The sequence below is a fragment of the Pyrus communis genome, chromosome 16 (assembly GCF_041283825.1).
Source record: "Pyrus communis isolate YQ-2024b chromosome 16, ASM4128382v1, whole genome shotgun sequence".
Classification (NCBI taxonomy): domain Eukaryota; kingdom Viridiplantae; phylum Streptophyta; class Magnoliopsida; order Rosales; family Rosaceae; genus Pyrus; species Pyrus communis.
In genome coordinates, this window is record NC_142580.1 from 13,721,800 (window position 1) to 13,736,730 (window position 14,931).

Genomic DNA, 14,931 nt, shown 5'->3' on the forward strand with positions numbered 1-14,931 from the left:
ATAAGCCAGCACCATAAGTCCAAGACCCCTTCGAAACCATTAATTTAGGGACTGTGGAGGATCCAAGGCCAATACAACTTAGTGGCTTACTAGAACCTGCTGATCGGGCGAAAATAATTGATTTTTTGCATGAGTTCAAGGATTGCTTTGCATGGCATTATACAGAAATGCCAAGGTTAGATTCTACATCGGTAGAACACATAATGCCTATAAAGGATGGGTACAAGCCGGTGAAGTAAGCTCCACGAAGGATGTCAAAGGATATAGAAGAAAAAGTTAAAGAAGAAATTGAGAAGCTAGTAAAGGCACATTTTATTAGACCTGCAAAGTACGTAGAATGGTTGGCCAACATTGTACCTATATTAAAAGTATTAACTAATGCCATTCGATGATATTGTGGTGAAGTCTAAAACTGAGGAGCAACACTTAGAAGATCTTAAACATGCTTTAGTGAGGATGAGAACCCACAAATTAAGGATGAATCCTAAAAAGTATGCTTTTGGGGTCAGATCGGGCAACTTTTCGGGGTTCTTAGTTCATTAAAGAGGTGTGGAGGTAGACAAGAATAAAGTCAAAGCCATAATAGGGTCACCTGCACCTACCAACAAAGTACAATTGCAAAGATTACTGGGAAAGATTAATTTCTTGAGAAGGTTCATTGCTAACCTGGTGGGCAAGATCCAACCCCTGTCTCATTTGCTAAGGTTAAATAATCAAGACAAGTTTGAGTGGGGCCCTCAGCATCAAGAAGCCTTTGATAAGGTGAAGGCTTACTTGGCATCTCCTCTAGTACTCATGCCTCCCCAAAGGGGAAAGCCTTTATAGCTCTACATCTCGGCATCTGAGAAGCCCATATGGAGTTTATTGGCTCAAAATAATGAAGGGGGAAAGAACAAAGTGTATTATCTTAGTAGAATCCTTACTAAGGTAAAAACAAGATACACCCTTGTTGAAAAGCTATGTTTAACTTTGTATTTCATCGTTAGCAAGTTGAGACATTACATGTTGCTTTGCCACACTCACATAATTGCTAAGACTGATGTGATCAAATACATGTTGTCTAAACCCATGCTGACTGGAAGAATTGGAGATTCTGACATTATCAGAATTCAGTTTCCAATATGTGCGTCAAAGGGCTGTGAAGGGGCAAGCAATTGCAGACTTTTTGACAGAACACCAAGAACCTGAAAAGGAGATGATCAATATTCTTGATACTTTGGAAGTTGCAAGTATCTAGTTTCCACTGAGAGAAGGCATTTCGGGCAAAGAAGCTTGGGCCCAGCAAGAAATAAAAAAGGTATCTAGTATCTAGATCACTCTATGGAAGCTATATTTTGATGGATCGTGCACACATCGGGCTGCAGGGGCAGGAATAATCATCATCAATCCATGAGGTGCTCATTATTGCTATTCATTTCTCTTGGATTATGACGATGTCACCAACAATATAGCAGAATACGAAGCATTAATCATTGGCTTAGAGATTATGATGCAATTAAAGGTGGAAGAATTAGAGGTTTTGGAGATTCAAAGTTAGTGATTAATGAGTTAAATGGAGAATACAAGTGCAGGCATATCACAATGGTAGGGTATTACATGATTGCCACTCAATTATTGGCATATTGGGGAAATGAAGTCACGGTTAATTATATTCCTAGGAAATTGAATTTAGCTGCAAATGAGATGGCACAACTAACCTCTAGAACACAAGATTAGGGAGAAACATCAAAGATAAACATGAAGATACAGACAATGAGCCTTCCTTTGATCTTTGAGAGGGAATTTAGTTTGGATATAATAACAGGAGAACTCGAGGTTGAAGATTGGAGGTTTCCCATTCTTTAATACTTTAGAAATCCTTCTCTCCCTACTTGCAGGAAGACCGAACAACATGCAACTAAGTTTGTTCCGTGGGAAGAAATTTTGTTGAGGAAAACCCCAGATGGGCTTCTACTGAAATGCTTGGGTCTAGAAGAGTCAATAAGAGTAATGGCTGAGGTACATGAGGGAATTTGTGGAGCTCATCAAGCAAGAACAAAGAAGAGATGGTTACTAAAAAGATATGGTTACTTCTTGCCCAATATGGAAAAAGACTGCAAAGCTTATGGTAAAGGGTGTGAAGAATGCCAGAGGCATGGTCATTTGCAACATACTCCATTAGTGCCCTTGAATCCAATTGTAAAGCCATGGCCTTTTAGAGGATGGGCTATGGACTTCATCGAGCAAATATATCTAGTCTCTGGTAAAAGAGATACCTTTATAATTGTGGCAACTAATTATTTTACTATAGGGGTAGAAAGCTCAGTTGTAAAGACTTTTAATTTAGTTGTTGTCAAAAGGTTTATTGAGACCAAGATCCTACATAGGTATGAGGTGCCCGAAGTCCTTGTTACAGATAGAAGACCATCCTTTGTTTCAAAAGAGGTAGATGAGGTTGCAGAAAAATTCAAGATAAATATGATTTAGTCTAGCCTCTATTACCCCAAGTCTAATGGTCAAGCAGAAGCCAGCAACAAGATTCTTGTTAACATCATCAAGAGAATGGTGGCCGATAGCCCAGAGAAATGGCATGAAAAGTTGGGCGATACTCTTTGGGCTTACAGAACTTCAAAAAGGACAGGAACTAGAATTACTCCTTATGCATTAGCATTTAGGTTCGGGCAAGATGCAGTACTTCCTATGGAAATCAATGTTAGCTCTTTGAGAATACATAACCAATTTGGTCTACACAGTAATGAGTTTGTACAAACCATATGTTAGGGGGTTGAAGATTTAGATGTTTACATTGAAACTCTAAACAAGATCCAAGAAGGGAAAAGAGCTGTTGCCCGAGCATATAACAAGAGAGTAAAATTGAAATCTTTTGAAGAAGAAGAGCTACTGTGGAAGACAATCCTACCATTGGGGGCTCAACTTAGAGGATTTGGGAAGTGGAGTCCTACTTGGGAAGGCCCCTTTATGATTCTCAAAGTATTAGATAAAAGGGCATATTACTTGGCAGATATAGAAAAAGGTCCACAAAAACATCCAATCAATGCTAAGTTCTTAAAAAAGTATCACCCAACTCTTTGGGATGCTAGAGACTGTTACATTGATGAAGTTTGACAACTAGAGTAGTTTCCCGAAGATTCCTTGTATGTGTGTGTGTGTGTGTGTGTGTGTGTGTAAACAGGGGGCTACTTCTAGGCAAAATGACAAGTAATTGTAAAAAGGCAAATAGAGTAGCAGGACAATGAAAGATCTTTTTATTTAATAATTGTGAACATACAGAAGCTAAAGTTTGTTTCACAAATTTACATCTTTTGCCAGAGCAGCTATTCTGGAATAATAAGTCTGCATTATGGTGAAGATGCGACTTTGGCTCTTCTAGAGTTATGTTGCTCTTGGCTAGCTGAGCTTCTAATTCTTCCATCTTCTGGTTCACTTTCTTCACCTTCTTTAGTTTCTTGTAAAGCCTGCTAGAGAAGATCATTTGCTTGCCCTTTAAAGTAGAGAGTTGTTCCTTCAATTAGTGGAAGTCTGTTCACACTTCTCTTTGTAGCACCTCACCCGATTAGACTGCCTCTCAACCCTAAGATGTTGATCCTTCAAAGCCCTAAAATTCTCAAAGAAGCAAATGAATGACTCATACTGCACCTTGGTCATTTGCTTGGACTGGAACAACTCAAATAGAGCTTTCTCAGCATCTTAAATTGCCTTAAGACTGAAGGAGGCAAACAAGTCCCTCTACATCCATGCTCTGAAAATCCTACATTGATCTTGAAGGTGTTAGGAATCAGAAAGACGCCTTAGGGATATCATCTTAGTCCTAATTTGCCTGAACTCTCTAACTAGCTCTGGCAAAGAAGTTGTGGCTGGGAGAAAAACCAACGGTGGGGGTATGACACTAGCACCACCAAAACCAGCAGTAGCAGCAATGGCAATTTTTGTAGTGGCAACAGTGGAAGAGGAAAAGGATCTGGTAGCATCCACATTCCTAGGCCTAGGAATTGGGACCTTTGAAGCTCCAATGGCCCAAAGAAGTGGAAAGGAACCACTTTGCTCACAGCAGGCTGAGAAGTCTTGCCCGAACCATCACTAGAAGCCTGTCAAATTACAAAAAGAACAAATTGGAAGGATAATCTTAAACCAAATAAAAAATAAAAAAAAGATAAGTTGGTAAGTTGAATATACCTTAGATGGACCCTGAACCTTGGAAAAAAGGGTTTTTGTTGTAGTTGCTTTAGGAGAATATGGCTAGCTTAATAAAGATGGAACATGAGAGCTCCTGGGGCTAGTCACATCTGAGACAACTGGTATCTCAGGGACTGTTGGTTCCTTAGCAGCCGGTGTGGGAAACTTAGTAGCTTCTGGAAGAGGTAAAGGCTAACAGAGGTAGAATTCAAAACATAAGTTCAAAATCAAAAGACAGAAAACATAAGATGGCTAAATGAAAGAAAACTTAAAGAGGTGATATTATCTTTTACATAATGAAACAACTATCAAGTTGTAGGGTTGAATCGAGAGGTGGGAGTCACGGCTATGGCTGGAGGAATTTGGAAAAAAGATGGAGTAAATGTTTGCTGAATTACAGGTGCTGGAGTGTTTTTCCTTGTCTAAAATAGCAAAAGTCAGTTTAGAAGTTGGATCTTAAAGATTCAAAAAGTAACATTTTTGAGGAAAAAAAGATACCTCTAAAGGCTTGGCCCGAAAAAGGAGAAGCTTGCACAGGTTGGGCTAGAGGTGAAGAAGGTTTTTCCTAGAAATTCCCTCTGCCTTGGAAACCTGCTTTGGGAAAACCAATTGGAGTTAGCATAGGAGAGTTAAAAATGGAAGAGAAAATGGATATTGAGTGTTCAAAATAAATGACTACCTTCAATTCCTCCAAAATCTTAGACAGAACTTCCTTATCACTTTGTTGCTCATCCTCACTGGCCTTCACCCCCTTGGGAGGAGAGTCAAGCTTCTTACTAGCAACAAGTCCTAATCATAAAGAAAAATGCAATAAGTTTGATATTTATGAGAATGGAGCAGAGTGGAGAAATTTAAGGATATAGTGCTCACTAGTAAACTTTTGTTTTTCCTGCCCGCTTCAGCTGGAATGGCAAGGAGAGATTGAAAAGTTTGAGAGGTCTGGGACCTAGTTCTTTTTCTAGTTGGGGTTGTTCTAGGAGTAGGGACATCATGCCTATCTTTGGTCCTCCTATCCTCGGGCTCTGAATCATAAGATTCTACAACCATGGGCTTTGCCCAACAAGATATTCTAGTTTCTGCCTTTGGTCCTGCCTCTGTCTCGGATTCACTAAACATCTCAAAGATATTTTTAGCTTCTCCAAGAGTTTGGCTTGGGCCAACTCCCTGCCTAATAGCTTCAGCAGCAGCTTCTTACAGAACTAGGGTGTCAACTGCTTCTTCTTCCTCGTGCCCGACGACTGCTTCAGCAGGATTGCCTTGGGCTGTATAATTGAGAAAACAAAGTTAACATTTGATAAAATCAAGCAATTAAAGGAAAGAGTTAGGAAGATAAGTCACTTATCAACAAAAGTTGATTTTTCTCATTAATGGCTTTCTTCTATCTCTCTAATTCTTCTTTTTTGGGAAGAGACTTGAAAAAGACTTGCTCGAAGATCCTGTCATGGGCTTTCCTGATATCCCTTTCATATTTTTTGGACCACTTGGCTTCCCACCAAGTGGTAAACAGAGCAATACACTCAAAGTTAAGGGTAGTGGGCTTGTGTGCAATTTTGGTCATCATTTCCAGGCTACGCTTGCTTGCTCGAAATGTGACATCGAAGGGGGAGTAGAGGCGATAAGAGGTGCCACAGTGCACTGAGTCAAAGAAAATGATAGGGATGGCCTGCCTAAATCCTAACTGTCTGCCATAGAAATTGGGATGGTAAACCTTCAGCCTATATTTGGAGGCAGCTCGGTCACTTCTCACTCCCCAAGCTAGGTCTCTTTGCTGGATGCAATTGATGAACTTCTCCTTGCAAGATCTTCTAGCATTCGCCTCGAATGAGTCTTGAAAAAGATTGTCAGAGAACCAATGATACATCCTAAGCATAGAAGCACCTCATGCAAGATCAATTATGGTTCTGCAGATCTTGCAGAAATAGAGGCAGGAGAAGGTTGAGTGGCTGGTAGCTGCAGCCTCTGCTAGAATTCTGGCAGGAGCTACCCTTTCGGGGAATTCCAGGTTTGAAGCCAGAAACTCTAGAAAGTACCATTAGAGCCAAATTTGGATCATCCAGGTTACTCCATTAAGATTTGTCTCAAAAGGCTACCCATTAGTCATTTCATAGAGCAAGTGATATAGGTGAGCAAGGATGAAAGGCCTTGTAGCAACATCATCAAAGAAGTGCAGAGCTTCCACCAAGGGGATCCACTCTAGCTTTAGCCCCTTAGACTTGTTAGGGAACACATGTTTGTTCAACCAATAAATGAGGAAATACATGTGTTCCTGAGCTTGATCCGCTGAAGAAGATAGCGGCAAAAGCTCTTCTTAGCGAAAGGAATGAAGCCCGCAAATGAGGTCTCATAGCTTTTGAAAGTGGTGGAATCATATTCCAAGCTCACTATAGCCTTTGCAGTCTCAGAGTTTTCAACAGCTGGTTGGGAAGAGAATGACCAATCGTGGGTGATGTCCACACATCTACCCGATGGCCTTAGCACGAACACCTGAGCCATGTCCAAAACAGTTGGAGTTATGGGCTCTATCCTAAAGTCAAAGGTGATGGTTCCATTGTTCTAGAAGAGAAGAGTTGTTGACAAAAATTTGTGCTTGATAAGAATGGTAATCTTGGACAAAAATTTGGCAACCGGGATGCCCTCCTCAGCTTCATAAAAGTTAGGAGTGAAGCATTTCTTGGCAAGCATGTTACTTTCCACGGAAATAGGGACTCTGGAGATCCAGGCAGGTCCTAGTAAGTAGCCCTATCTTCATGGAAGAAAATATGGAGATTGAGGCTAGCCCGAAGGCGATGAAGACCGTTAAGCCAACGGCGAAGACTGACAATCCCTTTTTCAGACTTGTATGCAAAGCGCGATTTAGGGGCCATTGTTGAATTCAAAGAAGGATGAAGAAAGTGGCTAGAGTTTGAGTCAGGGAAAAATTGAAAATTCAAGAGAATTTGGTGGTTTTGAATGTTAAGCTTGTTGAAGGTAATGGCCGAAAAGAGTAAAGTGGAAGCTACATAACAAGTAAGTAGTTAACGTTGGAAGTCATGGGTTAGTGCAAAGGTTTACTTAAAACAAGTAAGTTAATTGGTGCTAATACCCAGTCTTGGCAAGCGTTCAAATTTAATCATTATCAATGTCTTGATTAGCAGACTTAATAATGATTAAAGGGGGCACTATTTGGGTGGATATTTAATATTGGGCTCAAATCAAGTGAAGGCCCTGGCGTGCGTAAAACAAAAAAGGATTGGGCTGGGACAGGTGGCAGCCTAGGGTGAATTTAAAACCATTTTCTAGCAACTAATAGGCAACAAACCCATGTGAAGTGACAAGCTGCAGAGGGCAGCTCACCCTCAGCAAAAAGTACTTTTCCATGGCATGGGTAAGTAACTAACAAAAGCAGATGATGACTCACCATGCTCTGGAAGCCATCACCAAAAATGAAGGCTTAAACGCTCGGGTTAAGGAGTCTATAAAAGCAGTAAAGGATGCGAGCGGAATCTCTCTCTCAACCAATCAAAAACAACACTTAATTCTACACTCAACAGTGAAAACTAGTTTGTTCACCCCTTGTCCTTTTCAAGTCCCAAGTCCACCATAGAAAACTCTCTTTTGTCCAGTTTTAGAAGCTCTGCTATTACTCCCTTGTTGTACTATCGAATCCCTTTGGTAAACCTTGTTTATATTTCACTTTTCAAGGTCTCAATCACTGTAAAATACAAGGAGAAGTGTCCGCAAGAAGAACCTTGCCCACCAAGGTTGTAATCTTGCCCCGGATCTCCCTTATTTATACTTACATTAAGTAGATCTGTAGTTTTTGTATCTTACTTCGAACCTTATGTCATTTCCAATTATTTTTGCTCCAGTTTTAGTTATAACTAATCTTGTCAAACTAATTACTGTCGGTTTCAACTAATAACTAAGAAAATAACTTGAATGACCTTGAACTCCTTTATAAATGAACATATGATACTATAAATAAAAGTCCTTTGTCAAAAGGCATCGAAAAGAACATAGTACACACTTAACCCATCTATGGACAATCCCGTTAAGACAAGAAGTACAAATAACTTGTGGTGCAAGTAAACAACTAACTAAGCAACCAAGAAAACAATATGTTAAATAAAGGTAACAGTGGCATGCTCGAATCTCTATTAGTCCTGATTGTGAGCCTAAAGGCCTAACAAAGGCCCCACAAAGGCACCTCTCAAACTAACTCCAAATTCATGTTGCAGAGAACCAAACATCAAACTCTGCCCAATGAGAAAGACCATGGGAGTTATGCGAGGGACAAATCTAGCTTGAACAACCCCTAAGGTTCTGTCTTGGGTGGCTCTCTTTGTACTCGTCGATCTTGACCTCAATGGAAATGTACTAGCCGATTTTGATTTTGTCGTTGTGGCTAAGATCCAACGACGTGCTTGGAGGGACCTTGGTGCCATTCAAAACAGTGCCATTGGAGAAGCCAAGGTCTCAAAGCACCCATTTGCCCAATTTGGATTCGATGGAGAGGTGCTTGGAGGAAATGTTGGAGTCTTTGATCAGGAGGTTGTTGCAGCGATCATCGTGGTTGATTCAGACCTTGGATTTAAGTCAAAAGTTTCGGGTGTTGCCCTTCCAATTATGAAATCCCGGGTCATGGAGCATTTTCGGCTTGAGAGCTAAAGGCTCCATTGTCTCTCTGAGTTTGAGAGAAGAAAGGAGGGGAAATGTATAAACTATTTGAAATGCTTTTCGTTTTCAAAGTGAATATATCAAAATGTCATAGTGGCGACGAACCAATTCTATGTAAATCCTACTCCTAATTGAGGGGAAACAAGCACATATAGCCTTAGTAGGAGGGTAGGAGTGCAAGACTTTGTCAGTAGTTAGGCACCTATACCTATGCAGTTCCACTCGTGTGAGAATTGCCCTAGTCAAGTACAGCTACCAACTATCTTCTCATGTTGGGAGATAGGTAGGAGACTCACTATAGTCTCTAGAGTTGAGTCAGTCGACTATCTTACAGATAATCTGAAAATACAGAATATGGTAATTTTACCTAATTCACTCCTTTTGGTTTATTTCTAAGTATAAAGCAGATTTTCTGAACTTGTTTCCTACAGAGAACACTTGCAAGTTGCAACACGTATGAATAGGAAAAGGAATCATCGCTGCATACATATACCATTACTACAAAAAATTGCACTTAACTTTCAGTTTGCAAGGTTCCAATGTACTCCACGATGGCACAAACCGACAATGCGACCCACGATTTACCATGAGACAACAATGATCTATACAAGTCTATCTGTTAAAAGCACTATAAACGTGATTTGAATCAGGAAGAAGTGCTGAACATCAACTAGGGTGGTGGATACACAATTTCCGACTTCAGAAGGAAGAACGACATCACAACTCGATCTGTTGGTTAGAGGTTGACCCCCATTGGAGGCTTGTCTGGAACACAGGTACCTGATCGAACAATGATGAAATGCTACCAACTGCAATGCATACATGGAAATTACATAAAAACGAGGAAAATAATGCATTAGCTCCATCTCCATCTCCATCTCCAATTCATGGTACAAGACATAAAATGTTGAAACAACTGCTGTTAAATATAACATGTCAATAAATCATATGCACAAAATAGACTCGGGTAAGTATTTGAAAAAATTAATGCAAGTTTGGGTATAAATCACTCAGCTCATTCAATCCTGACAAAGTCCAGATAGAGAATTTCATATTTATAACCATGTCACTGCCCCATTTACGTGTGATAAAGCATATGGCATAGACAAATTATTCCCAAGTGTAGCGGTACTGCAAATTACTCTGTTTGATAAATGGCTACAACATATGAAAAGGTAAGAAACTATGCAGGACAAATTTCATGAGATAGAAACTCTAAGTGGCAAAAGGATTCAAAGAAAAACAAAGTCAATTGTTCAGATTGCATCAGGTTATCAAACATCTGCTAGTTTTAACATCGGAAATCAAGTATTGTAACAAGAATTGGTAGAGACAGGTTGTTGATTTTATGTTCATACTTCATACAAACCTGACAATCGATACAATGAAATGTTGAACTATTTACCCCAAGAAGGAAACGAAAAACAAGTTTGTTTGACAATTATGACAAGAAGGTCAGAGAGTAATGCCACCCATAATAACTTAGACGCACCTGTGTTTGACGTCTATTTTGTTCAATTTGGAACAATTTTAACAGCAAATCTATAATGCAATGCATGGAGAGCAACAAAAAGAATGTCGTGGTTCACAAGAAGCCTTGTTATGCACTTCTTGTTCGAATTTTTAGATCGACAGGCCCGGGTTTTGAAACTGGAACTTCGAGCTTAGTGGGAAAAAAGTATGCAAGATTTCATCGGTAAGATATCAAAATGATCAAACCAAACTGCAGGTCCTAGAAATAACATTTATATGAAAAATATCCGGAGACAAGTTGCTAAGATATCCTGCTATTGCAACCAGAGTGGTCTTGGCAAAGCAAGATTTGAACTAAGGACATGGAAAAGGGCTATAAAGCGTACTTAATATAGGGCCAGCTCTTCCAAAAACTATTGTTGGAAGGAAAGATAAACGTTATTCAATTATTCGTACATAAAATCGTCCAGGTACAGGCATGTATTCAACTTAGGTAAAGAAAGTTCCAAATATTTTGATACAATCAGAAAACTATAAAGTTGCAAGAAAAGGTATATGAGTACTAAGAAGACCATAACATGTTTACATATTCTGTACACCATTCATATGTGCGCGGTATTACGCTACACATTATGCTTAGCAAAAATGCTAATTGGATTACTAACACAACAGCGACAATGCAATTCTCTGCAACTGGGAACGGATGGAGGTAAATCACATTTGATACAGTCAAATCAAGAATTTTATTAAGACACCTCTACAATGAATTTATATTCCGAAAACGGATGAATATCACAAATAACAATGAAGTAATCAAATTGAAGGATATCAACTAAAACCCTAACTTCCCTATTGTAAGCAATTAAAATCCACAATTCCAACCAAAACCCAACAAAATTCCAAAATTTAATTTCAACAAAATCCAGAAGAAGAAAAAAAGGAAATCAATTCCAACCCACCTCATAAAATTTGGAGAGGAACAGTCACATAATGGTGTAATTCCCACTTGGGTCAGCATCATCCGAGAGCAGAGCCCCATACGGCGATTCTTGGTCGTCCATCACAAGGTCCTCCGTCCCCCTAAACACGGTGTGCAACCCAATCAAAACGACCCCAATCACACCCGAAACGATGACGTTGAGCCACACGTGAGTGAGGACCAGAGCCACCACCGTCACCAAGGCAAGAAAAACCATCACGACCCGGTCCGGGACCGCAAACCCGAACACCTCGAGGGGCTGGTCACGCGAGAAGTAGAGTACGAGCCACGCGGCAAAGACGATCAAGAAGACGATGATGGAGAACGGGTGGTAGAGGAGACTAAGGAAGAGCACGATCAGGGCGATCAGGGCGTAGTTGGACCGGAAGTGGGTCAAGTTCTGGACGAGTCGGGTCGTCGCGTCGGAGAGATTGGAGGGGAGTCTGAGTGCGGTGGGTTCCAGGAGCTCACCCCATGGCCGGAGCGTGGCCCTCGCCGATTGGGTGGCTTCCTTGAACTGGGACACCATTCCGGCGGACATTGCGAGATGGGCTTCTCCGAAAGCTTTGAACTTTCGTGGCGGAGATTGATGGAAATTGGGGCGGAGGGAATCAGAGAGAGATGTGGTTTTTGTGTTTCATTTGGTTTCAGTCTCTCTAACGGTGAAATGGCTTTCGGTCCACGGAGTTGACCTCCGCTTGGACTGGACACTGTTAGGCGAAATGGTTTGTGTATGACAAGAGTGAAAGTCGGTTCATATTTTTGGGCCGAACGTATTGGGTTGGGCCTGATTCCTGCATATGGGGTAGGACAAACAACAAAGGTTTCAGGCTTGAACAAGATCTGGGCATATAATAATATAAAAGCATTCAAGGTAGAGAAATACAACATTAGCCAAGATATGATGAAACTGGGGGACCAAGACAAGCAATCAAGGTGGATAAAAAACTTATTTTTTAAAAGTAAAAATGGGGAATTTAGAAGCAAAACAACAGAAGGTAGAGCCAAATATGTACAAACAACCTGCATGTTCTTAAATCATGAAAACCCATGTCAGAAATCTTCAAAGAAAAAATGATAAATAAACACACAAAAAACCCCATGCAACCATAAACCTTGAAAAATCATGCATCAGAAAACAAAACCCACATGCATTACCAAAAACCCAGAACCAGTACCTCCTTTATGGCACGGACCCAAAAGCCGTCCGCCAAATCCCAGTGAGAACGCAATTCGGACCGCCGCACCACAAGCAGATCAGGCGGGTACATGAACCGCACCGTGTACTCATCCAACTCGCGCTTGATCACAACCCGGGCCACCACGCGTCGAGGTGGAAGGCGTCGACTTTGTCGCCGGGCTCGAAACCAATCAGAGTGTGGGAGGAAGTGCCAGAGTGGGAGTGAGACTGTGAGCTGACAACCAACGATATCTTTCGTTTGGATTACTAGCACCGGAGCTGTAGAATCATTAGATCGACCGAGAAGTATTTTAGTTTGGATTAACAACACAACTTTGAGTTCTATTGGTTCCCTATCTAAGTATTTGCCAATGAGAAGTCATTGTTCTCTCACTAAACGAGGTCACTTTGTTAGGTTTCTTGGTGAAGTAAGGTGTTATTCAGGTCACTCAGTATTCGACACATTGAAAGCCAAACTTTTATTGAACTTCGCAGTGATTTAACAACCTTGTCGTGAGGTTCTAGAACTCAAGGACGAGACATGTTCTTTTTTGGCCGTGATCATTTGAGTACAAAGTCATTAGCGCGTTCAACATCACCACATCTACTTTACTCGTTAACTGAGCTTGGTCACAAGTTGGCACGCCCACATTCACTTGAAATACGTAATTAGCTCTTAATTGCTCAACCTACGCAACACGTAGGCTTGGTGGTTTTTGGAGTCAATAGTCAGTTTGTGGCTAAGCTTTTTAGTTGAGCTGTGTGTAATGTCTAATAAAAATCTTGTTAAACACAGAAACTTTAGAATAGATGAGAGAGAAAATAATATTTCTTACATATCCTCATTAATTGGAATCGATTATCTACTATGTTTAAAGTACATTGAAGGAATATTATTTTTGGGACATCGAAACAGTGGTTTTAATGAACCGAGTGGAGTCAAAATGCACAATATCAGGAAATAAGGGCCTGCTTAGTATTCTACTTAAATCCAACTTTTTAAACTCAAAAACAATTTTCAAGTTTTAGGCCTTAAAAACTTGTTTGGTAGGACTATTTTCAAAAAAATAAGCTCAAGACTAACTTAAAAATATAATATATTCTCTAAAAACATAAAAAGTGTTGCAGTCCTATTGGAATAGGAATGTGATTGTGTAAATCCTAGTAGATATGGGAATGTATCTTATATTCCTATTAGGAGTAGATTACCTATTAAATGTTGTAATCTAAAAGGGTAAGGAATTAACCTTCCCTACTACTATATATAAAAGCATAATGGGGTGGAATAACACACGCCCACAATTACACATCTCTCTCTTTCTCTCTATTATTGCCGCACATTTCTCTCTCTCTATGGCCTCCATAATTATATTATGCATACAATACGTTATCAGCACGCTCTTGACGTTGCGCTAACAGGAGAGTTTGATCTTTAATAAGGTGAATATTACGTTTTAATCATTCTTATTATGATTAATTTATTATTTTATTGAATTGATCTACATGCTATTGATTCAATTTAATTTTTCTGTGTTGAACGTGATACAACGCATTGAAGATGCAATTTCAGCTTACAAAGAAGGATCTTCTACAAATTCAAGGGCTTTTATTTGTTTTCTGCCAATCAGGTACGCCTAAAATAAAGTAAGATATTTGAAACAACCATGAAGCATGAAAACATTCCCTTCTTCCGATATATATATTGTATATGTTCATATATTTGTCAATATATATATATATATATATATATATATATTTGTTTCATGCATCTCACAATTAAATTGTTATGTGGAATATGTGAGTCAAAGTATCAAATTAAATTAGAAGCAATTCTAGGGTTTCTTAAACCCTACATATGTCGAAAAAAAATTGGGAATGGTATGGCACCACCCCTTGTGGCACAAACTGGGCAGCAACCATTTGGGCTTTGTTGCACCCACATGGACCTTGATTGCAGCTTTGCTGCAAGCATATCCACACCCCAGGCCTTTGGCCTGGTTAGGTTGTCTCAAACCCGTAGTCCCCAATCATCAAGGAAGCCTGCAACTTTCATTTTTGAACCTCCATCTGCTCTCGGCCCATGCCAGCAAGCTGTCATGCTTGTTGGATTGTCCTGTGAACACTAAGGCTTATAGCCTGCTCCGGTATCAACCTATAAACACGGATTTGGTCCTTGCATGACGCCAGCCCATTGTGGCTGGGCTCCTATGCATTAACAAGCCAGCAAATCTGCTGGGCTTTGTCCCGTGCCATCCCCGAGGCCCAACCTTGAAACGCAGCTACGGCTGGGGTTTCTCCCTTACCCCGTGACCTGAAGTTCACACCCGAGGCCCTTTTTTGGGCCATGCCTTTTACTCAAGGTACCCAACCCGAGCCCAATTATCTTTGGGGCAATTTTTTCGACCCATATGCTATTATTTTAGCATTCTAAATAGTATTAACCCGTATGTTAATATTATTTAGCTTCTAC

General features: G+C 40.2%; 2 protein-coding genes across 3 annotated transcripts; one reads left to right on the plus strand and one right to left on the minus strand.

Moving 5' to 3' along the window:
• Positions 1-2,541: 2,541 nt before the first annotated feature.
• Positions 2,542-3,105, plus strand: LOC148690017 (uncharacterized). Its single transcript, XM_088687156.1, has 2 exons — positions 2,542-2,670; positions 2,761-3,105. Exons 1-2 carry the CDS (start codon positions 2,542-2,544, stop codon positions 3,103-3,105), a joined length of 474 nt encoding a protein of 157 aa, XP_088543282.1.
• Positions 3,106-9,290: 6,185 nt separating this feature from the next.
• On the minus strand, positions 9,291-11,987 carry LOC137731978 (PRA1 family protein D). 2 transcript variants are annotated; one of them, XM_068471249.2, is made up of 2 exons: positions 11,262-11,987; positions 9,291-9,638 (listed from the first exon to the last, which is right to left on the minus strand). In XM_068471249.2, the coding sequence occupies exon 1, from the start codon at positions 11,820-11,822 to the stop codon at positions 11,286-11,288; it is 537 nt and encodes a 178-aa protein (XP_068327350.2). In that variant the 5' UTR covers positions 11,823-11,987; the 3' UTR covers positions 9,291-9,638; positions 11,262-11,285. The 2 variants fall into 2 exon arrangements, with proteins under 2 accessions (XP_068327350.2, XP_068327351.2); XM_068471250.2 differs by having other exon boundaries at positions 9,291-9,609; positions 11,262-11,968.
• Positions 11,988-14,931: the final 2,944 nt, after the last annotated feature.

Excerpts from the sequence above, each read along its gene's own strand:
- LOC148690017 (XM_088687156.1), top strand. The coding sequence starts at position 2,542 with ATGGTGGCCGATAGCCCAGAGAAATGGCATGAAAAGTTGGGCGATACT. Across the intron at positions 2,671-2,760 it reads TTAGGTTCGGGCAAGATGCA|GGGGTTGAAGATTTAGATGT; the intron begins GTACTTCCTATG and ends ACCATATGTTAG.
- LOC137731978 (XM_068471249.2), bottom strand. The coding sequence starts at position 11,822 with ATGTCCGCCGGAATGGTGTCCCAGTTCAAGGAAGCCACCCAATCGGCG.